The sequence below is a fragment of the Xyrauchen texanus genome, chromosome 6, assembly GCF_025860055.1.
Source record: "Xyrauchen texanus isolate HMW12.3.18 chromosome 6, RBS_HiC_50CHRs, whole genome shotgun sequence".
In the NCBI taxonomy this organism is placed as follows: Eukaryota; Metazoa; Chordata; class Actinopteri; order Cypriniformes; family Catostomidae; genus Xyrauchen; species Xyrauchen texanus.
This window is the reverse complement of record NC_068281.1, coordinates 4,911,020-4,936,033: the sequence shown is the minus strand read 5'-3', so window position 1 is coordinate 4,936,033 and position 25,014 is coordinate 4,911,020. Positions and strand designations below refer to the sequence as shown.

The 25,014-nt window shown below is 38.4% G+C and overlaps 1 protein-coding gene across 1 annotated transcript in view; it reads right to left on the bottom strand.

The window, feature by feature from the left end:
- The window catches only part of LOC127645655 (pituitary adenylate cyclase-activating polypeptide type I receptor-like), a 31,032-nt gene extending 6,578 nt beyond the window's left edge, over positions 1-24,454 (bottom strand). The window contains exons 1-10 of the mRNA XM_052129331.1: positions 24,335-24,454; positions 22,328-22,436; positions 18,666-18,773; positions 12,205-12,305; positions 6,579-6,676; positions 6,266-6,398; positions 4,033-4,186; positions 1,931-1,991; positions 1,545-1,614; positions 1,332-1,423 (exon numbers count right to left, since the gene is read on the bottom strand). Of these exons, the coding sequence (XP_051985291.1) occupies positions 1,332-1,423; positions 1,545-1,614; positions 1,931-1,991; positions 4,033-4,186; positions 6,266-6,398; positions 6,579-6,676; positions 12,205-12,305; positions 18,666-18,773; positions 22,328-22,436; positions 24,335-24,403 (995 nt within the window). The 5' untranslated portion in view covers positions 24,404-24,454. The remainder of the gene's footprint in view (positions 1-1,331; positions 1,424-1,544; positions 1,615-1,930; positions 1,992-4,032; positions 4,187-6,265; positions 6,399-6,578; positions 6,677-12,204; positions 12,306-18,665; positions 18,774-22,327; positions 22,437-24,334) is intronic.
- Between the last annotated feature and the right edge of the window lie 560 nt (positions 24,455-25,014).

Sequence of the window (25,014 nt, the reverse complement as noted above, 5' to 3'; positions counted from 1 at the left end):
TGATCTGCCATTTTACTGGTGATTTGTTTGAAATCCAGTGTTGTTTTTGCACCTCTAGTGTTCATTTTACTAGGAAACTTCCTCAATACATACAACAAGCAACTTAAAAATCATTTTGCCAATAATTAGGTAGTATCCTGATTCTATGAGACCATGTTGAAAATATGGGTTGCAAATGCAGTTTTGTGTTAACTATTCATTTCATGTTGACAAGCCAACAAAATTAAAATATGACAAACAAAGTTATGATGAGTCTAGTAAATCCAATCTGAGCCTATGATGTTTTTATGCACCAAACACTGTATATACATTTTAAAAAGCTAAATCGTTAAACTTTATTTCCACTTCTTCCAGAAGAGCACAGAAAGTAGACATCAGATGTAGAGGTCTGCAACCCGACCCGTGCCCGTCGGGACCCGAGAACCTGACGGGTTTTTTGGGCTGGGTTCGGGTCAGTTTTTCAAGTAGGACTTCAGTCGTGTCGGGTTCAGGTTTTTATGAATGAAAAAATACACAGGCTTACCAAACTTGTTTTGTGCAGAGACACGCGCTAGTTACACACCGAACGAGTTTTTGCGCATGTCTGTTCTGTTTTCCCATGAATGAATGGGAATGTCTTTGACATTCCCACCGTGTCTTGAGCAGGTCTGGCATATTTTAAACACCATGTCAAGTTCAAAAGTATTTTCAAAAATGCATGTCGAGACACCTGCGCTATGTTTCATTCATTGTGCTGCGTCTAGATTGCTTTTAGCACAGGTGTCACAAAGATTCAATGTCCTGAACAGGTTCAGGCTGCATAGAGGGACTGTTGCATTGTTTCATATTATTCCAGATTGTTCTGCACCAGGTGAAGTTTCGGCAAATAAACGGTAAGGCAATGCTTTTTTTCTTTCTGTTCTAGTGTTCTGAGGCAGCTCTGCCTTGTTAAAACTGGATGTTTACTGTTTCAGTACTGTTACAAATGTTGCCTATATACTTACAGAAAATACAGCCTATTGCAACAGTACTTGCCGGGAGAAGTAATTCGATAGTAAGTGATTTCGGGTCAGGATCGGGCTTACAATCTGACGGTATCGTTTGGGCCGGGTAGGGCCACGTGGTCTCGGGTACGGGTTCATTTTAAGGACCATACAGACCTCTAATCAGAAGACATCAAGTGCATTGCACACAACAGGTTTTTCAGCAGCTTTGATAATGTTGATGATGTAGAGGCTTTCGAAAATCATGTATCAAATATGTAACGCATAGCGTTACAGGGTTTATTTCAGACCCTACTAGTGTTTCACTGTATTACTGGAACTGTTGAGTGGACTGTTCTTAAGACTTACATGAAGTGACCCGTGTCACTGCCTCCGACTCCAGGACTCTTTAATTTCTGAACCAAGATCCGAATCACATTTAGGAAGATGATAATATTGGCCTGCCAGACAGATAGACAGAAACAACAGTACTAAGAGTAGAGCAGATGATATCTGAGGTAATTTGTCTGGTATACTTCATTTGTTGATCAAAATCTGTCATATGCTAAAATCATTACTCACAAACAGTGATGCTGTGATTGGTCCTTTGATTATCCACCAGATGTTCATATTATCTGTGTCATCCCAACAACTGCAAATGTGAAAAATAACAAAATAAGAATTTCTACTTAAATGCTTGTACTTCTATAATGTGACCGTAATGGGTTTTAGATTGAAATAGGATATACATGAGAAAATAAATAAATCATCCATTGGAAATGTATTGGACTGTGAAATGTTGTTGGAGGGGAGGGGTTGGAAAAATAAGAGGGCTTGGTGATGTCAGCCAGAACTTATTTTTTTATTATATGAAACAATGTGAACTGATTAATCGTACACCATGCCGAAACATGCATAAGGAAAGTAAATAGGGTCCATTTTGAGTTCACGTTGACTTTTCGACATACCCTCTGTTATCGTAGAACTGTCTGGTCAACACCCACACAATCAGTACGACTGATGGCACACCTACAAAAAATACAGACAAAGTATAATACTAACTTTCTCCAAACTCACAGAAAAGAACAAGATGTAAGCCCTAGGGAACAAAAATCACAAATCACATCTCTTCAATATATGGTAAATGGTCTGCACTTATATAACGCCTTTTTAAGCCTTAACAGTATTCAATGTGCTTTACACTGCATCTCATTCACCCATTCACACACCAATGGCTGGCAGAGCTGCTATGTAAGGTGCTAGCCTGCCATTGGGAGCAACTTAGGGTTCAGTGTCTCGCCCAAGGACACTTCGGCATGTGGAGTCGTGTGGGCCAGGATTGAAACCACCAACCCTGCGATTAGTGGCCGACCCACTCTACCAACTGAGCCACAGCCAGCCCCTATTATTATTATTCTTCTTCAAATATAACTAGAGACTTTTGCTGAAGTCGCCTGCTACTCAGATGTTTCTCCTAAAATAAAGACACCAGTTAGATCATGTGTCTGCTTTAAAGTTTCAAAAGTGATCTCTATAATGTCTCTGAGGTACACTAATATATCGGTTTTACCGATTAATCTGTGCCGATAGTTTGATTTTGTAAACTATCAGTTAATAGCATAAATCTATGCCAATAGTTGCCGATATTTTTATATTTGTTTATTCCTCTGTGGGTTCCGCTGTGGCCGGCGCTGGAGGACTCTACAGTTAGAACGGCTTACATCTACAGTATAACAGCGGCCTCTAGTAGTGAAATAAAAAGAATCACGAGCTTAATTTGGTAAATACTTACATATAGAGCACTCTAACGGAGCCAAGCCTTTGCACTTTCAAAATAAGAGTCCCCATATATTGTTTATATTTAAAAGTTCATCACTATGCATCAAATCCAAATTCTGGTTATTTTGGGGATTTTGGTTGCACAATAAAATGGGGATTTTATTTATTCTTCTAGACTCTAGGTTCCCATCATTGTAAGCAAAGACCAAGACATTTTTGTAGCATTCTATAAATCAATTTTAAAGGGATAGTTAACTTTTTTCAAACAAGAAAAAAAAATCTGCCAATGGGGTAAGCAAAATAAACTTAATTTAAAGAGAAAACAAGTTTATTTTGCTTACCCCATTGGCAGATTTGTTTTCTTGTTTTGAGTCTAAAGTTCACAAAATTTTGTCAGATTTATCTTAAAACAAGACTTAATATCTTATCCCATTTTGCTTGACAAGTAAATAAATAGATAGTTTAGATAATTTGACAGGAAAACAAGACAAAAATACTTGTCTAGAAAATCATTTTTTGCAGTGTGCCATCTAAGATGTATAACTTTCTTTCTTCTGCAGAACCCAAATAAAGATTTTTCAAAGAATATCTCAGCTCTGCAGGTCCATACAATGCAAGTGAATGGTGGCCAGGCCTTTGAAGCTTCACAAAGCAGATCAAGTCAGCATAAACATAATCCATCAGACTCTAGTGTTTCTGAAGTGATCCAGTTGGTTTTGGGTGAGAACAGACCTAAATGAAAGTTCTTATTCACTGTACATCTTGACAGCAGTGGCTTGATTACACTTCCTATAGCGCCATCTAGTGTTCTGTGCATGTGTCAAGCATTTGGAAGTGTTAAGATAAATGATAAAAGAGTTATTTTTTGGTCTATTCTCACACAAACCCAACTGGATTGTTTCTGAAGACATGGATTAAACCACTAGAGTCTTAGTAATTACCTTATGCTGATTTTATCTCCTTTTAGAGCTTCAAAGTTATGGTCACCAATCATTTGTATTGTATGGACCTACAGAGCTTAAATATTCTTCTAAAATTGTATTTATGTTCTGCAGAAGAAAGAAAGTCATACACATCTGGGATGACATGAGAGTAAACAATGAGATAATCAAATTTTTGGGGTGAACTATCCCTTTAAAAACGATTGTCCTATTCATCGGTTATCACTCTTTTCCACCAACTTCCAAAAGTTAATGGTATCTGCAAAATCTACAATCGCTCGAACTCAAGTGCCTTAAAATCGAATTACTAAGTCTTTCTCCAGCAAGCCCATTTTTCATGATGTACTAACCCCATCCGATGAGGATGTACCACCAGAAGTACTTTCTCTGCGAGACAAATGTGAGGGCCAGGAGTGTTTGCAGGTACATTCCCTCCACCAGCAGCCAAAAGTAATTTGTGAGAATGCAGAACTGAAAGAACGCTACAGCAGTCTTACACACGGCCTATGAACAACAAAACACAGAGACAGAATAAGAACACAACCATCATTTGCACTCTACCTCATCAACACGAAGTAAAATTTAATTTAAACATGGGAAGAGTTTGTTTTCATAGTAAATATTCTTTTCATAGTTTCAATAGTGGGTGGCTACTCAGAGAATTCAGGTGGGTTTACACACAACTTTTGAAGATAGCGAGGATTAAGTGTCATTATGGTTTCATATGGAGGCCAAAATGAGACATCAAACATGAAAGTCGAGCTGCCGGTCTCTTATTGTCAGTGCTGGGTAGTAACGGATTACAAGTAATCTGGATTGTGCAATACAATAATGAAAATCAAGTACTTGTAATTAGATTACATTACTTTTTAAAATATTCATAAATAGATTACTAATGTGTTTCGCTGTCCAATTCATCATATCGCGGCCCCCTTCGGCATATCGCAGCACCAATTCGCGGCCCCATTTCTCGACCGGCCCTCCGGGAAAAGTCCCGGTTCTCCCGATGGCCTCTGAATGCACTAAAGATTGAGCAGTAATCCCAAAAAAATAAAAGAACCGATTGCATTAGTGCAGTAAACTTCGTTTTATTCATGCAAATTGGTTTTTTTTATTGTTTTTTTTTTTGTGATGTTTGTGATGGTCTGACCTGTTACCACACATGGATGGCATTTGTAATGCCCAAGTTACAAGAACTAGTGTAAGAACATTTTAACTCATTAAACTCTGATGCATTTTTGCGCTGCAGCCTGCAATTTTTCACTATCAAATTTAAAAGCTCATCATTCACACACACTCGGGACTAAATACAAAAATCTGGTCGCATTTATTCTGAAAATCCTCCAAATAAAAAAAAGACTAAAATTATTCATGTATTATATTTGATATGTTTATAATCTTATGATAAACAGATTTTTTTTCTTCTTCTTTTTTGTTGTCCCAAATTTGTAAGCATGTAATTCTGGTTCTGTTCACTCTACCTCTAGATGATTTTTTACCACTAGATGGCAGCAAGTACTAGAAAAAAAAAAACATTATCACATTCCATCACAATATACAGATCTCAAATATAGGTGGCGCTCTAATGCATTTCAGCCTTCAGAGATTTGCTCATCCATAGACATTCAGTATAATTTGAAGTTTATGCACCATCCTCTTTTTATCATTGAATATCTCTGAGCCTCTGAGTGGACTAGTAGCTCAGTTTAGGTGTCTTTATAAAGCTGATCCTCATTTTTGCTATGCTATTTAACATTTTATCATCAATAGTTGAAAACATATTTTATGATGATTTGTTTAGCTTGCTTTTCCTGCTGGATGGCATATTCTGTTCTGTAAATCTATAAGATATAACAAGATATCACATTGGACAATTCAGTCAAGCAATCTCACAGATAAGTAAAAAAATGGCACATTTTTTAGACAACTGCCTAATGTAAAAGCAGATATAAGATATAAGCAGATAGTGCATAAAGGAGACACATGTATTTGATGACTTACAGAAATCATATTTCATTTAGTAATACTTTTAATTAAATCTTTAAATAAACTGCACAGTCACATTCCTGAGAATGAGAGCTTTCATTTGATATATGACTTATATATATGATATATGAAGGACTTTTATATTCAAATTAATATTTCTACCCATTTACCTCCAGGGAGGTGCTAATTTGCGACGCAAATGTTGTCAGGCATTATTTTATTGTTTTGTGTAACATAAATGCCATAGTGATGGTATTCTCTGAAAAGTTCAGATTCTAAACTTTAAAAACAATACCTCATATGCATGACCTATGTATACGGGGACATTAAACCCGGCAGGCTTTTATTCACTCAGACAAACAAATAGCGACTAAAAAAAACACACACACATACAAAGTCATATAAATTTAGAAATGAACCAAAACTAATTAAAAATCAATCAGATTAGACTTTAAAATGTAATCCAATAGATTACGTTATTGACAAAATGTTTTGCCTTATACTGTAATTAGTAATCAGTACCAGATTACAGCTCAGAAGTAATCTACCCAGCACTGCTAAATTCAGATCATTACAAACATACACTCTCTCACTCACCGTGGACATTAAACAGTGGTCCAGAGTTTCATCTGAGAAAAGTACAGCGTCTTTGATGAAGACTGCAGTAGCCCGTAGAATGAATGAAACAAACAGATTGATGTGTATGTAGTTTCTGGTACAGTGAAATTTCCTGTAATGGAGAAATGTGGTTATGGCAAAGAGCCTGATAGGTGTGTGTATGTATACAGTATAAGAAATATACAACTGATACATGTAAATGTTCCACCAGAACTGCAACAATAGGCTGTTTATACTCCATATACATAATTCTGTAAATGATATGCCAAATATAGGCAATATGTAGCTTTACCTGAAGCAAGTGAATATGATAACGGCTGTAATGAGTGAAATAAGTGATGTTGCGTATCCTGCAGTGTACAGTTGTTTCAAAGTCGATAAGTATGTTGTCTGAAAAGTACAGAACAAGTTGTCTGAGAGATGCAGTTTATATCACACGAGGTAAAACTGTAGCTCACATAGAATTACAGATCTTGATTTCACTGTTTATTTGATTAATTGAAAGTCCACCTGGATGCTGTGTTTTGAAATTAATTTCGATTTTCAATTTATTTGTATAGTGCTTTTTTACAATAATTTTAGTTGAAAGTATTTTATTTATTTATTTTATGTCATAACAATTATATATTTTCTTGTAATAACTAAGTGGCAAATAAAATGTCAACCAAATAATTATTTTTTTATTATCATCATTAACATGCCTCTGTAATTTTATTTGTTTATGCATGACAAAACATTGGATTGTATTTATATTTATATATTCGTTGTTTAAAGAATAATTGATGTGAAATGCACAAACGATGAGCCATCTCTCCTAAACATGTTCAATATACACTCACCTAAAGGATTATTAGGAACACCATACTAATACTGTGTTTGACCCCCTTTCGCCTTCAGAACTGCCTTAATTCTACGTGGCATTGATTCAACAAGGTGCTGAAAGCATTCTTTAGAAATGTTGGCCCATATTGATAGGATAGCATCTTGCAGTTGATGGAGATTTGTTGGATGCACATCCAGGGCACGAAGCTCCCATTCCACCACATCCCAAAGATGCTGTATTGGGTTGAGATCTGGTGACTGTGGGGGCCATTTTAGTACAGTGAACTCATTGTCATGTTCAAGAAACCAATTTGAAATGATTCGAGCTTTGTGACATGGTTCATTATCCTGCTGGAAGTAGCCATCAGAGGATGGGTACATGGTGGCCATAAAGGGATGGACATGGTCAGAAACAATGCTCAGGTAGGCCGTGGCATTTATAACGATGCCCAATTGGCACTAAGGGGCCTAAAGTGTGCCAAGAAAACATCCCCCACACCATTACACCACCACCACCAGCCTGCACAGTGGTAACAAGGCATGATGGATCCATGTTCTCATTCTGTTTACTCCAAATTCTGACTCTACCATCTGAATGTCTCAACAGAAATCGAGACTCATCAGACCAGGCAAAATTTTTCCAGTCTTCAACTGTCCAATTTTGGTGAGCTCTTGCAAATTGTAGCCTCTTTTTCCTATTTGTAGTGGAGATGAGTGGTACCCGGTGGGGTCTTCTGCTGTTGTAGCCCATCCGCCTCAAGGTTGTGCGTGTTGTGGCTTCACAAATGCTTTGCTGCATACCTCGGTTGTAACAAGTGGTTATTTCAGGCAAAGTTGCTCTTCTATCAGCTTGAATCAGTCGGCCCATTCTCCTCTGACCTCTAGCATCAACAAGGCATTTTCGCCCACAGGACTGCCGCGATACTGGATGTTTTTCCTTTTCACACCATTCTTTGTAAACCCTAGAAATGGTTGTGTGTGAAAATCCCAGTAACTGAGCAGATTGTGAAATACTCAGACCGGCCCGTCTGGCACCAACAACCATGCCACGCTCAAAATTGCTTAAATCACCTTTCTTTCCCATTCTGACATTCAGTTTGGAGTTCAGGAGATTGTCTTGACCAGGACCACACCCCTAAATGCATTGAAGCAACTGCCATATGATTGGTTGATTAGATAATTGCATTAATGAGAAATTGAACAGGTGTTCCTAATAATCCTTTAGGTGAGTGTATTTATCATATGCAATCATTTGTAAAATTATCTGTTTGACAAGTGGTCGATGAAGTTCTTGCATTATTTTGTAATTGTCATTAAAATTTTACTATTTTACACTATCATATCTTTTTTTACAAAACAAATATTATATTCTCATCCTTTTTGCAAACACTCCAAAACATCTTGGTCTGCAGTTTACACTAGCACGGTTCAGAAAACATTGTTCAGCTCAAATGCTCAAAACATTTATTTTACAACATATTATTATGAGAAAAGATGTAGTTTTTAATGACAAATGTCTCGTTATTACGAGAAAAGATGTAGTTTTATGCCAAAATATCTTGTTATTACGAGAAAATATGTTTTTTTCAACAAAATATCTCATTATTTGGAGAAAATATGTAGATCCCCTTCTGTTACTCACTCAACGTTGTGTCGATTGTAGTGACACAAGGGGCTTCTTTCAGGAGCCGCGGATACCTCTGAATATGAAAAAGGCCAATGCCAAATTGGCAAACAGAATTTGCATCTCCCGCCCCTGGACATATGGGTATAAAAGGCAGGGAATGTGCACTGAGGAGCCGAGCAGTTGTGTGTGTTCAGCGAGCGGAAACCTCACTCTGGTCCACTCACCTCTAAGAGAGCTTTCCTGTTGGATCTACAGCGCATTGCCAGCAGCTTTTTCCCTCCTTTGTACGCCAGTGCAGTCCATGCCCCTGGGCACTTCGACAGTTGTCCTCTAAAAGAGCAAAACTCCTCTAAAAGAGTACTATTTTCAAAGAAAATAAAAGAGTTAATGCTTGGTGTCGAACATCTTTTTAAAGACGCATCTTTTTCAAGATGCCCTTCTGCCTTTGCGTTGTTCCTGGATGCGGCATATATCTCTCCGCTTCTGACGGCCATAGGCGCTGCCTTGACGGCCATAGGCGCTGTGTCTGTGTCACGATCACACCGAGGCAGTGTTTGTGGATGGTTCATGTACTCATTGCGAGAACCTGATCATGGTATTGTTGCGTTTGCAGCTTTCCTTTCTCAAAGGAAACGCCACTCCAGCCGCCCCTGCATTGCTCCTACTTCCCACGGGATTGAGAACGACCCGGCTGGTGATGGAGGTGATTTGGGGAGTTCCACGGGCACGGTATCGCCGGGTAAATCCCCACAAACCACCCGCCACCCCAGCACGCTCGATTTCTTCCGTCCGGGCTCGACATGAGACAGGCTTGCCCCACGGCCAGTCTGATGTCTCCGTCGGTGCCATGGAGCAGGATGATGACGACAAAGTGGTTGCGATGCACCTGTGCCCGCAAAGCACAACCACTTGGCGGGATCATCCTGCACTCCCCTCTAAGGGGAGGAAAGCCTACAGGGCCTCCAGACAGGCCGCCTCCGCCCTGCATGCCCTGGCCCTCTTGCAAGTTCACCAGGCCAAGGCACTAAAAGATCTGCATGTGGGTAGTCCTGATCCTGATGTGCTGCAGGAACTGTGCTCAGCTACCGACCTCACCCTCTGAGCCACGAAGGTCACAGCACAGGCACTCGGACAGGCGATGGCCACCCTTGTGGTCCAGGAGCGTCACCTGTGGCTGAACTTGGTCGAGATGCGGGAAACTGACAAAGCCCACTTGGCCTATTCGGTGACACCATTGAATATTTCGCCCAGCAGTTTTGAGTGGTGAATAAACAGACAGAGGCCAACACATCCTACCTCGGCGACGGTCTTCATCCAGCTGAGCCCATTCTGCTCGCCAAGGGTGTCCCCCTGCGGTGCCAAGAAACCAGCAGGGAGCTCCGCCTCAACCAGGGCCCAGCTCTCAGTCCCAGTATAGAGCTACCCACTGGAAGCAGATGCCCCCCATCCCATGAACCTCTTCTAGGACCCGGAAGGCCTTGAGTTCTCTCTCAGCAAACATGCCTCAGGTTGCAACTTTGCCTCCCGAGGCAACACTACCTGCTCCACACCACTGCGAAGCCTCACCGGGTATGTCAAAAACTATCATCCCTTTATAGCCCCTTGCTCAGAACTTGGACACATGGCTCATGCTTTCCAACCCCACTTCAGTGCATAGCGAAAAAGCCAGCACCCTGCACGCGTAAATCGCTACCCTTTTGCAAAAGGATGTGATAGAGCCTGTCCCTCCAGCCGAGATGGAGAAGGGTTTCTACAGCCCTTACTTCATCATACCCAAAAAGGGAGGTTGGTTGAGGCCAGTATTGGACCTGCAAGTTTTTAACCAGGCTCTGCACAAACTCCCATTCAAGATGATCACGCAAAAACTAATTCTAATATGCGTTCGGCATTCAGATTGGTTCACAGCGGTAGACCTGAAGGATGCGTACTTTCACGTCTCGATCTTGCCCTGACACCGACCCTTTCAGACAGCACCGCGATGGTAGTGTACATAAATCGGCAATGCGGTGTGTGCTCTCCTGAGGAATTCCTGACCAGACCCACAACGGGTACTAACTACTCTGTACTGGAATAGGTGCTCCACAGGGTTTGGCCTTCACGGATTAATCCCCCTGTGCGTATTTTCCACGGTACGGTCCCCTGCCGGCAGACTCGTGTCTCCCTTGTGCAGCCCCCTCTGCCCCCCCTTTCACTGTGTCTGTAGCAACTCCTTCCTCACTAGGTAGGATCTGCCACTGCGCCTCTTCCACATGGGGCCTGAAGGCCCATGTGACATATTCACTGCATTTAACCTCCCCAGTCTGGACAGGATGTGGTCTCTGCAGGGTCTTTTCCCCCAGAAAGAATCGGAGTCTTCCCTGATGCGTGTTATAGCATTAAATGTTCCCAGCCACATCTAACACTCGGCATGAGGAGAAACATGGAGAGAGAAAAGGCTGGCACGGACTGCTCCCATGCTTGCCACGTCGCTTGTTCCCACCCCACAAGAGAATCCTTGGTCGGATGCCGGGGACCTAATAAAAACAATATGACATTTTAGTGGGGCGTCGGGGAGGATGACGTACAGTCTGATGCTCATGCTTCTTGGCACGCTATAGCTTGCTGCACCAGCATCAGCAGATCACGTAACACAGTTCAGTGTAGGTAGCGCTTTTGATAGAGACCCCTTGTGTCACTACAATCGACACAATGTGAAGTGAGTGACAGAAGGGGAACGTCAAGGTTACTAGTGTAAACCCAGTTCCCTGATGAAGGGAACGAGACGTTGTGTCCCCCTTGCCACAGCACTGTACAAAGCCGCTGTAACGGCCAAATCTTACTCTCGGCACCTCAGTGCAGAACCTGACTGAAAAGATGCACGATCCCTGCCTTTTATAACCCTTATGTCCGGGGGCGGGACATGCAAATTCTGTTCGCCAATTTGGCATTTTCCTTTTTCATATTCAGAGGTAACCGAGGCTCCCAAAAGAAGCCCCTTGTGTCACTGCAAGTCACAACGTCGAGGTGGTTACACTAGTAACCTAGACGGTTTATGAAAAATATTTCGTTATTATGAGAAAAGATGTAGTTTTTATGACATAATATCTCGTTAATATGAGAAAAGATGTTTTTTACTATAAAATATCTTGTTGTTATGAGAAAAGATGTTGTTTTTATGACAAAATATTTTGTTATTATGAGAAAAGATGTTGTTTTTATGACAAAATATCTCATTATTACGAGAAAAGATGTTGTTTTTACAACATAACTGAGTGAAAAAAATAAGTACATGGCAGCATTGCAACGCTGTAAAAATCAAGACAAAAACAAAACAGCGCCTACAAGTGGTCACCATAGGAAGTCCAGAAACACATCAGTAGGAAGTAATTTATCAAACTAAGCTGATTTAAAGAGGTAATGTTTTTTTTTATTCAATTTTTTATTCAAATTATGACTGTCATCTATGTAAGTATGATGAGAGTATATCTACCACAGTTCTGGATTCTGAATCGTCTTCAAATCCACAGGCCTCCTCGTATGGAGGATACGGATCACTCCAGCCTAAAGACGTGCAGTTTCGGTATATAAACCCTGCACAATGAACAGCATTTCTTAATAATGAGTGTAACATTTGTACATTACTTTCTCTGTAGTGTTTATTTCATTATTCATAATCTTACAAAGAACATATTACATTGAAGTACTTAGTTTGGAATAAAAAAATTGTGTTTATACATTTGCATAAGACAATACATGTTTAAACAGAATTATGGTTTGAAATAAAGCTTTAGAAAAGACCAAAAGCCTTTAGTATATATATATATATATATATATATATATATATATATTAGGGCTGTCAATCGATTACAAATTGTAATCAAATTAATTACATGGTGTCCAAATTAATTAATCGTGATTAATCGCATTTCATCGCATATACCAATAAAAAAAATCGAACAATAATTACAAATACAATGATGAAATAATTATACATAGTTACCTTTAAATATTTATATACTGTGTATATATATATATATATATATATATATATATATATATATATATATATATACACTCACCTAAAGTATTATTAGGAACACCATACTAATACTGTGTTTGACCCCTTTCGCCTTCAGAACTGCCTTCATTCTACGTGGCATTGATTCAACAAGGTGCTGAAAGCATTCTTTAGAAATGTTGGCCCATATTGATAGGATAGCATCTTGCAGTTGATGGAGATTTGTGGGATGCACATCCAGGGCACGAAGCTCCTGTTCCACCACATCCCAAAGATGCTCTATTGGGTTGAGATCTGGTGACTGTGGGGGCCATTTTAGTACAGTGAACTCATTGTCATGTTCAAGAAACCAATTTGAAATGATTCGAGCTTTGTGACATGGTGCATTATCCTGCTGGAAGTAGCCATCAGAGGATGGGTACATGGTGGCCATAAAGGGATGGACATGGTCAGAAACAATGCTCAGGTAGGCCGTGGCATTTAAACGATGCCCAATTGGCACTAAGGGGCCTAAAGTGTGCCAAGAAAACATCCCCCACACCATTACACCACCACCACCAGCCTGCACAGTGGTAACAAGGCATGATGGATCCATGTTCTCATTCTGTTTACTCCAAATTCTGACTCTACCATCTGAATGTCTCAACAGAAATTGAGACTCATCAGACCAGGCAATATTTTTCCAGTCTTCAACTGTCCAATTTTGGTGAGCTCTTGCAAATTGTAGCCTCTTTTTCCTATTTGTAGTGGAGATGAGTGGTACCCGGTGGGGTCTTCTGCTGTTGTAGCCCATCCGCCTCAAGGTTGTGCGTGTTGTGGCTTCACAAATGCTTTGCTGCATACCTCGGTTGTAACGAGTGGTTATTTCAGGCAAAGTTGCTCTTCTATCAGCTTGAATCAGTCGGCCCATTCTCCTCTGACCTCTAGCATCAACAAGGCATTTTCGCCCACAGGACTGCCGCATACTGGATGTTTTTCCTTTTCACACCATTCTTTGTAAACCCTAGAAATGGTTGTGCGTGAAAATCCCAGTAACTGAGCAGATTGTGAAATACTCAGACCGGCCCGTCTGGCACCAACAACCATGCCACGCTCAAAATTGCTTAAATCACCTTTCTTTCCCATTCTGACATTCAGTTTGGAGTTCAGGAGATTGTCTTGACCAGGACCACACCCCTAAATTGAAGCAACTGCCATGTGATTGGTTGATTAGATAATTGCATTAATGTGAAATTGAACAGGTGTTCCTAATAATCCTTTAGGTGAGTGTATATATATATATAAGATATTCAGATAATTAAAATGCATTACATTCTTGTGGCAGAAGAGTTCATCATTCATAAGGCAATACAAAAAGCGACTTTAGAATACAATGTATTGTGTATTACCATATTATTGATCACAAGTCAATCATTGACACACAGTTCACAGCAATCCATTACACAAGTGAATTTGTCAATCAGTTCGAGATTTATTATGAGGACTTGTTTAAGGACCGTCAATGTACACCTGCGTCAGACATGCTTGTGTAGCGTCTCGGGTGCGTTGCGTCATAAACATAACATTTTTAGGTGACTGTGTCAAGTTAAATATAGTTTAATACATAGAAAACATCTTGAGTTCAAATTTGCGCTCCATCACGTGTTTTGAACGCAAGAGCGTAACTTATGTTTGTGTTTTTCTGTCTGCTGGATGGTTGTTTTCTTCACTGTATAAACTGCGCATTGCCACACAGCTGAAATCTTAATTACTGCCCTCTGGAGTAAACAGGTGGTACTACAAGCTTGCATTTCTCAGGAATCTTCCTTATTACGGTCCGAGGGCATTGCGTTAAATCGACAGCACTAATATATATACATACTAAAAGCTAGTTGGATGAATGTAACTGCAAGGAAAGAGTTGTAGCTAGATGTGACAGTTGTGAGCCTCAAATCAGGATTTCTCTTATGGCCCCCATATGCTCAAAAACGGCTCTGAACATGAGAATGAGTAAATGATGACAGAATTTTCATTTTTTGTGTGAAATTTCCCTTTAAGAGTGGTTGCTCCAGACTTCAACCACTGATCCACTGGTTGCTGATTAGCCTTCATTTCAGAGAGCAGCATCCCCAAATGTCGCTCTAAAGGGATCGTGACATGAGGAATTTTCCTTCATCTTTTGGTATATAAGAGGCCATTGTACTATATAAACACACAGATAGTTTCAGAACTCAAAACTTCCTCTTGACAGCAAAAAGAGCATTTGTTGAAACCAAGCTGCCAAACCAACTTGTTGTCTACTTCCTCCTCATTGTGATGTCACACTGTGATAGACATTTGCATCTGACCGCCACCACAACACATCAACACTAATACTTTACCTTGTCACTTTCGTAACTCCGCACTGTAATGGTGAGATGGCAGGAAGAGAGAGCAGGTCAATCAAGAGCAGAGAGCCAATCAGAACAGTGGGCATTTTCGGTCAAGTCTTAAAGGAGAAGCAGCACGAAAACTGAGCGTTTCCGACAGAGGGTTAGAATTAGTGCGAAAATTATGTTTTACAAATATATTTTTATACAACATATTTTTTTTTTACTAATATTAGAAGTGAACCTCAGGGAACACATTGCAATTATAAAAAAGGCATGTCATGACCCCTTTAAATAAACAGGGTTAAAAGTAATTTTTAATTCATTAATTAATAATAATTAATTAAGTAATTCTGTCATCATTTACTCACCCTCATGTCACTCCAAACCCGTTTGACTTTCTTTCTTTCATGAGAAATACGGAAAAGTTTTGAAGAATGTTAATGCTGTTGTTATTATACATTCAATTAAAATGAATGGTGACTGAGGGTTACAGTGCCTTACATTCTGCTAAACATAATGTGAGTTTCAGAGATGAAAGAAAGTCATAATGGTTTGGAACGACAAGAGGGTGAGTAAATTATGACAGAAATTTAAAATAATTAAAAAAAATTGGGGTGAACTATCCCTTTTAAAAAAAAAACAATTACTTTAGATATGATTAAAAGCTTACAACATTAAATTAATAACAGCTAAAAAAAACTATTGAAATTGCCCCTAAATAAAGTTATTACTATTTTAAGTTACTATTTAGCAGAGATGGGACACTTCTATTAAAATGAATGGGAGAAACTGGAAGCCCTGTCACCCAACGGTCAACAGATGTAGAAAGTCCCGCCTTACAGGTAAAAGAGCCAATCACCTTTTAGAAACAGACATCACCTGTCAATCAAGTCACTAACGCATGCGTATTTGCTATACAAGCTGGGGATACTGTGTGTTTTAGCGTAATACGAGGTGAAGAAGCACAATTTATGATTCAAATATTATCAAATTTTATTGCTGATTTGAAATATGTTCTTTGATCATAATCTTGACAAACCATTTTTGAGATTTTTGTGTTCCATCATTCAAGAAGATACAAGCTGTACTGTCATGACTGGAAATAGCCTCCCAAGAGCGTTCCAAAGATGGCTGACATTAGACTGACTTGCTAGAAAGACTTCGCTTATATTTTCCATACGCAAAAAATATGTAGATTTTTGATAATTTTTTCACAATAATTTTTTGGAAAGAGGGTGAACGGCTGAGCTTGACAACTAAACAGAATGTGATTATTAACTTGTTTTCCAGTAATGTCTTAGTAATATTAATGAGTCTGACGTCATATTCATTGCTGAATCACAGTTTAAGGAAACAAAATTTAAGCAAATTATATTAGCATATACAACATCTGCCCTTTGGGGGGCTGTGCCCCCTTCAACCACAAATTTTTTTTTTTAAGTAAAAGTAATGGGACACCACTTTACTCTAATGGTGGACAGGACCCACGGCCATATGAACATCTAATCTGTGAGGACTTCCAGAGGATTTAAAATATTAAGAAAAGCAGCAAACCCAGATTAGATAAAGTCTGTAATCCAAACTCTTATGGTTTTAGGGGAAGGGGAAATGTAATCAAACAGATGTAATATACTGTCTGGAGTTTAACAGGGGCAGATGCAGATGGCATTGCCCTTTAAAGAGTATTTTGATGGTATTTGTGTGAACCTTAATGCAATAATCTCCACGCTTTTGTTGTCAGTAAACATTGATATGTGTTACGGTAAAATCATCATACATTATTTTATTTATGTATTTGTTACAAAAACAGTGAACATGCTGTGCAGTCTCAGATGAATATGCATGAAGTGCTTGGGTGACTATGTTTTACCAAAGAACATAATATTCATCAGATATTCACAAAGAAATCTGAGCACTTTCCAACACAAATGCACAAGAGGGAAGACATTATTCTTAGTGAATGTAACTGAGATGCTGGCAATCATTTATGACAAATAGCTCTTGAGTCCCAAATTGACATGACTTATAATCAGCGCAAGCAGAATCACAGTTTTTCTGGGGCCATGTGCGTCTCCATCTGCATATCCACAAATTCAGCCTAATTTGCAGCCCTTTAAATCTAAGAAAGTTATTGACCCATAGAATTGTACAACCCCTGACTGTAAACCAGAACTGTGACTGCATTGCACACCAACGCAAAAGAAAAAAAATCTAATTTGTGCCTGTTTAACAAACTTTTAAGAAGACAGGAGCCTGGAGCTCCTTTACATCAGCCCGAATTAAAGAATGACTGCAACAATAATGAACCTACTTGATTCACACTGAAAATAACCTTCCACAGTTTTCAAAGAAAATATATTTTGTGTCTGTCTTATGTCTGTGACCCACTTTAATATTCTTCAAAATTGCTAGTGAGCCCTCCTGAAGCTACGCCAAGAGAAAGTAGGTAATGCATTGTATTGAGTGATTTGTATATTCTATTCACCCAGTGCTATAGTAAAAGCACTAAAACAACACGTTATTTGATGTTTGAACTTAATTGTTATATATATATATATACTCTAATTGCTACATGATGATTGCAACATGCTACAAAATAGTTGGTACAGCCGAGTGTTGACCACTGTATCACCATTTCTTCTAATAACACTTATCAAGTGTTTGGGTACTAAAGACACAAATTTGTAATGTTTAGCAAGCGTAATTTCCCCCCATTCATCCATTATATGGATTATGTTTTCCTGTTGCAAAATGCAAGGACGACCCTGGAAAAAACGGCATCTGGATGGCACGTGTCGCTCCAAATCATGTACATATCTTTCTGCATAATTGGTGCCATCACAGATGTGTTACCCATACCATGGACACTGACCTCCAGTTGAGAATGTGTGGCACATTATGAAGCGCAAAATATGGCAACAAAGGCCCCGTATATTTATGTGGCTGAAGACCTGCATAATGGATGAATGTGGGAAAATTCTCCTTGCTAAATGTAGCAAACTTGTGTCTTCGGTGTCCAAACTCTTAAGTGTTTTTAGAAGGAATGATGATGTTACACAGTGATAAACACTCGACTGATCCAAATTTATGAAATGAGTGTATATTAAAATAAATTATAATAATAAATGAATTGACAAGGTAAAACATTAAATAATGTGTTTTGTAGTGCTTTCAATATAGCACAGATTGAAAAGAGTTTACAGGTCACTCCTTTTTGTTTAAATAGCATTTTTCCATACTGTCCCAACTTTTCAGAATTTGGGGTGGTAGATTGATTGATTGATTGATTGATTGATTGATTGATTGATTGATTGATTGATTGATTGATTGATTGATTGATTGATTGATTGGTTTTGGTGGAATTGGGTAGGTAGAATTACTTCTCCAATTTCTGGATGGATGGATGGATGGATGGATGGATGGATGGATGGATGGATGGATGGATGGCTGGCTGGCTGGATGGCTGGATGGATGGCTGGATGGATGGCTGGATGGATGGCTGGATGGATGGCTGGATGGATGGATGAATGGATGGATGAATGGATGGATGAATGGATGGATGAATGAACGGATGGAACTGACCTTGATTATTGGAAAAATGCTGGAAGACTTCTGAGCAGGACACGTTGATCAGTTGTCCTGTATCGGCTGTATGCCAACACTTGATACCATCCCAATCTGTCCCACATCCTGAGAAACATCATAACAGAGTCTAAATCAATACTGAAAGATAAATATACTTCTTCTTGATCAATAATTGACTGCACATCTTTTCAACGTGAAGTGTCTAAAGAAATGCTGTGGTTTATTGGGGGGGCAGTGGTGGCTCAGTGGTTGAGGCTCAGGGTTACTGACCAGAAGGTCAGGGATTCAAGCCCCAGCACCACCAAGATGCCACTGTTGGGCCCTTGAGCAAGGCACTTAACTCCAGGTTGCTCCGGGGGGATTGTCCCTGTAATAAGTGCACTGTAAGTCGCTTTGGATAAAAGCGTCTACCAAATGCATAAATGTAATGTAAATGTATTTTGTATCAAAATGGCTCATGACTTATTTATTATGGTCTGAAGTCCTGGGCATCGCTGTCACAGTGAAAACCCTTTTTGTCATCTTTCTGTGTTATGAGACTTATGTTGAAGTTTTCCCCCGAACTACATTTCCCACCATGCACCTTCCAGACATCCGCATCACACACACCTGTTCACAATTCCCTCTGATCATGGTTCCCAGCTGTTCATTGTCATGTCTTTAGTCCCCTTGTGTATACATAGTCCTCTTGTTCTCCTTCCTCTTGATGGTTCTTGTTTGTATGGTTGTGAGTTTAAAAGTTATGTAACGTCTCCAACCTTCTGCTGTGATGTATGATTTCAGAGTGTTTGTTTCATATTCATAATCTTCTCTTGTTATCTTTGTGAATGAAATATTCTGCATTTGGATCCACACTCTCTCTCTCGTCTCATCCTTCCCATCAGCGTAACAGTCGCCAGTATTGTTTAAACTCTTAGTGAGTGCTTATCCATCCACATGTAACACATTTTCTTCTTCTGGCTTAAGGGCATACACTAAAACATATGCTAAATGCATGCAAACAAAAGAAAAAATGCCACTGGCCAATTATCAATCCCTCATGTAATGCCACTGAATATTTATGAGCTGGTCATAGATCCATAAACTTTTATAAGGTCAGTAAGCTTCTGTCCACTAATATTTCATTGAGTCTAAAATATAAAGCTGGAAATGTCCTATTGTATATGCTAAGAAAGAATTTGAGACGTTTCAGTGCCAACAGTGCCTTAAAGACACTTGAGATCTCTGTTGCAGAATGACCCAAATGCCAAAAGCTATTTATAACAACTTCTAGTTTTATATACTCCTTTTGGGTCTATACTTTGAGAGAAAGAAAAACAAAACAGTGCATGCAAGCATTGCAAAGTTATACATTTAGTTTGGAGTTGGAACCGATTTCAAGCACTTGGCAGAAACAAGGTGACATAGATATTATGCATGAGATATTTTCAAGACAAGTCTGTGTTGAGTGACTTTGCTCTTAAAAACGGTCCTTTTAAAGGAATGGTCCGGGTTCAATACAAGTTTCTCTCAATCGACAGCTTTTGTGGCTGTAACACAAGTAATTTCGACTCAACCCTTGTTTATTTAAAAATAATAATAATAATAACTATAATTATTACGGTAAGGCACTGATATTGACAATGGAAGTGAATGGGGCCAGTTCATAAACGTTAAAATACATATCGTTCCAAAAGTATAGCCACAAGATAAAAACATTATACATATTAACATGATTTTAGTGTGATAAAATGGCTCACTAACCTTATGTGTAAGGTTATATCCAATATTTCAAATTTGTTGCCAGGACGACGTAACACACAGTAAACCCTGTAAGTGATTTTATGACACTACATTTATGTAGAACAAAGATTTTATCACACTTAAATCATGTAAACATGAACAATGTTTACGTCTTACAACTGTCCTTTTGAAACAATGTGTATTTTAATGTTAATGGACTGGCCCCATTGACTTCCATTGTAAGTGACATAATATAGCTGTGATTGCCAGATCATGTTACTTACTTCTTTCCTTTTCAGATGACGTTACTTATTTTTTCATACTTTTTCCAACCTCTACCATCCAACTACATGACTCCATTTTTGTATGTAACAAATTAAATAAATTCGGTACTGAAAAATCAAGTCATGTCCTTCGTTTTTTCTTATTGAATATCCTGAGTTTGCACTCCTTACTCAAGAAATTAGTTGCGAATGGCATTTGGCATTGACTTTAAGAGCATGCATGGTGCCTTGAAGACACATTACAGTAGATGCATTGTCCCTATATGTCCTGGCCAAGGGGAAGACATGTCCTTTTAAAAGCCAGCAGGTCACACTTCACTTAAAGACACTTACTGTTTGAGACATTTTAGTACAAAGCTTTGAATTTCAGCTCGAATTGCTGGTTTATATAAATACTGTTGTGAAATAGATTTAGATAGAAGTAAAGCAGACATACTATAAATCAGCATGGATTCTTTTGTGCATTACCAGTCCCTTGTTTACCTCAGTCTTGCATATTTAATTAGGTTTTCTAGAAAACAATATGGTTGCATTTTGGCATGTTCAGAAAATTGGATTGAAGGGGTACGATTCCAATAGCATAATTTCACAGCATCTCGTTTTCCTCTCACACATTCTCAAGTAGTAGGAACACGGATCTCAAGAGGTTCTAGCGGACATGAAGCACAATTAACATCTACGTTGTGGGTCAAACAGCCTGGCTGCAGACATCTCTCTCTGGACGTGGACTTGCATGAACAGATTCCTATTCATAGAACTGATATTCACAGACAAGTCTTCAGGGAGGAATGTAATGAGAATCCCAGTCAAACTCATTTCAGATTAACACTAACTCCACGAGTCACTTTCAAAATGATGCTCGACTGCTCTAAAAAGCTTTATGCGGGGAAATATCCCACAGCGCTCATCCATCCCCAGACTCGTGGGCAGTTATTTAGCACTTAATACCTTAATGTACTGCACAAGAACTAACCTTGATTAATAGTAATAATCTGTTAACATGACACCAAAGAATTGATCTCTCTTTAAACCACCAGAAAACACAGTCTTTAGTAAATCAAATGAAATACAGGTCTATAAATAGAAAAACTATGATTGAAGAAATGTTTGGTCCACATGAGTAAATACTGCAGGTGCATGCCCCAGTTTCAGATGATGTCCTTCCTTTCCCCTCCTATATTCAATTAAAGTAACATGTTTAAGATTTCCTCATCATGGTAAACGTGCATAATCAGCTGGAGTGAATGAGGCCAGACTGAACGCATCAGTTGCTGGTGCCAGACTAATGGAGGAGGGGAACAAAAACAAAGCAAGAATATACTGCATTTCTACTGTATAATTTCCACATGTATGGACAGTGTATGTGTGTATAGACATTGATGTATGTGTGACATAGATTTGAGCCTTCAATGTTTTGTGATATGTGCTATTATGTGATAACAGCACTGATCTTTATCCTCTAAGCCACACCACCCCAACCCTTAATAGATCGATTCTGCACACAATGTGCATGCGCCTAACCCTAACCTAACCCTAACCCCCCTAACCCTAACCCTAAACCTTACCCTAACCCTAACCCTAACCCCCCTAACCCAGACCCTAAACCTAACACTAACCCTTGTATTTTTCATCAGTATAATAATGCTGACAAACCTGTTTGTTGGGACTGGTTCTTGGTCTCTCTCTTCCTGGTCTGGATGCAGGTATCTTGGTCTTGTATCAGCTGAGAAATGATTGCACAGTCTGGATGGATGGCCCGCACCTGATGAATCACATAATACAAGATGTTTACAGAAGTAGACCGCAGATATAATGGGGAATACCGGAAGTTTGAAATAATATGCATTCAGAAATTCATCTAATGTTGCGATTACAGGTGATAAATAAGAGACAATTGTTTTGGATGTAGTGAGAATGCTGTGATTCAGAAGCTCAGAATGTCTAACCTTCATAAACTGAAACACAGGTATAAACTACCCCATGGGGTAAAAGCTGAGACTATTCACATAGCGATAGATGAAATAACACCTGTGAAAATACCACCAAGGTTGTGAAAAAGTTTCAAGAAAACTCTTGAAACATTTACATTCAAATTCTAGCTGCAACATGTTTCCTATTTATTGAGGAATTAAATCTTAAAGGATTCTAATAAGAAGTAATATATTGTATACATTAAAATTTCTTATTTTTGGATTGTCAAAATAAAAATAAGGTCTTTAAGGCCAGGTAAGATCACTCTTATGTAAAATATAATTTGGCAGTTTCTGACACCGCCTAAAATAAATAAATACATAAATATAGAACATCAGTGGATATTAGTTCTCAATATTGTACAGACATATAACATGTAATATAATTTGTACAGATATTATGTAATCTTGATTGAAACTTTACTTAAGGAAAATTGGCTTTTTTATGGTCACAAAGGGTATCAAGATTGAAAATAATAATAATAATAATAATAATAATAATAATAAAAATAAAAATATGAATATACATGGTGCATATTGTGTGCAACCTAATTTATGTTATAGTAATTATAACAGAAGTTTGCTTTAATTATGTATGCATTTATTTATTTATTTTAAGTGGCTAGTATGGGGTTAATAGTGATGTCACTAGAGATTTAGGGGCAGCAGTTATTGTGCAACATTTCTCAACTTATGTAAAAACTTTTGAGACAGCAAGATGCTTTTTTTGAGTAACAAATCAAGATAATGCTTATTCAAAATACTACTTCTGCAAAGGGTGCACCATTTCCTATTAGCAGTGCATGCAAGCATATTTGGCATTTCATAACATCCAGAAACAAATGAATCTCCATAGTGAGAATCTACATCCAAATTGGGCTCAAAATGAGCCCACTTTGAACATTTCCCATGATAACTTTATTCCCTCCACTTGAGAAAAGCAATGTGTTTCATAGGGGCTTTATTTGCTGTAACAAATACTATCCTCTCACTTATTAGACAGTTATTGAAAAAGTTTTGATTTGATCACCTTGAACAAAACTACAAATAAATCTCAAAATAAATGTGACCGTTTGAGGGAGTTTCATTAGCTACATAAATGTGCAACATTTTAAAAATGCTTAAATATTTGATCAAATTACATCAAAATCAACCTTTACACAGTACACACAGTTTTCTCATGAATCAGGAATGTTTTGCAGTAGTGACAAACAGGTGTTTAGGAAAGTACTGTGTACAGTTAAAGAACTAAAAAGATTTTCTATACATTTCCACATTTCTTTTGATGTCCAAAAGTGGGGGTTTATCCAAGAGGTCATCACAATAGTCACAGGAGGGACTCTGTTTTGTTGGCTATTATATTTGAATCATACAGGTAAATATCCTTGTAGGTTCCCAATTATATTAGAAATGACATTAGGATTACATTATTGTTTTTTGACAAGGGTTTATTTAAGTTTTAATGTCATTACCATAATCGTTTTTAATTGATTCCGACAAATGGGCATTCATTTCCCATTAAACCACATACATTAAATACATGCTAAACTGTGCAATAATATTATAAATAAAAACAGGCCTCTGTACAGTCAGACTGTTTTGAATTGAATATATAATAGGTTATTTTATAAAATAGTAATTGCACAACATAAAGCAATATTGGATAAATTATTCCAGATTAAAGACTTACAGTTATCCAAAAAGTCGCAAATAAGCACAAATGCAGAACACTCATGTTAAATCCAAAAGCAGCACCCATTGAAGTCCAGTGTTTGATGTCCCGCGTGGAGACACTGAATATTCCTGTGAATTCCTCAAACAGTGCGACACATCTGAAGTCACATTCTGATTCACGCGCGCTCTCTTTGGATGATGCGCTTTAGCGCGTCTTCATGACGCGGACGTGGAGCGCGCTCTGGACGGATGACACCCATTTACTACGTGTGTTTGCAGACTCCTTTAAACGTAACCTAATTTCATATTGGAAGATAAGCAATGCATCTTAAAGAAATAAATTAATAAATAAAGAGCACTTTGCGTAATGTTTTGCGTTTGCAGACAAAAGCATACTTGATGTAGGCCTGTATCAATATTTAATATGATAAAACACCTATTTTTAGGTTGTTAAATGGGGCAGAGTGTTGAAGGTGAGAGAAATGTCGTCTAACAGACTAAATGTGAATTATTAGAAACACCATTGAAAGACACTCTTAATATTTTAAGAAGCTGGGTAATATTTCAAAAATTATTATTAACTGCATTTGATTAATTGTCTGAATATTCCACAACATTAGGCACATGTGAAACCTCCCAATAAATCATAATTTCCCACCTCAGGCATCAAAGCCCTTTCATTATTTATTTATGATT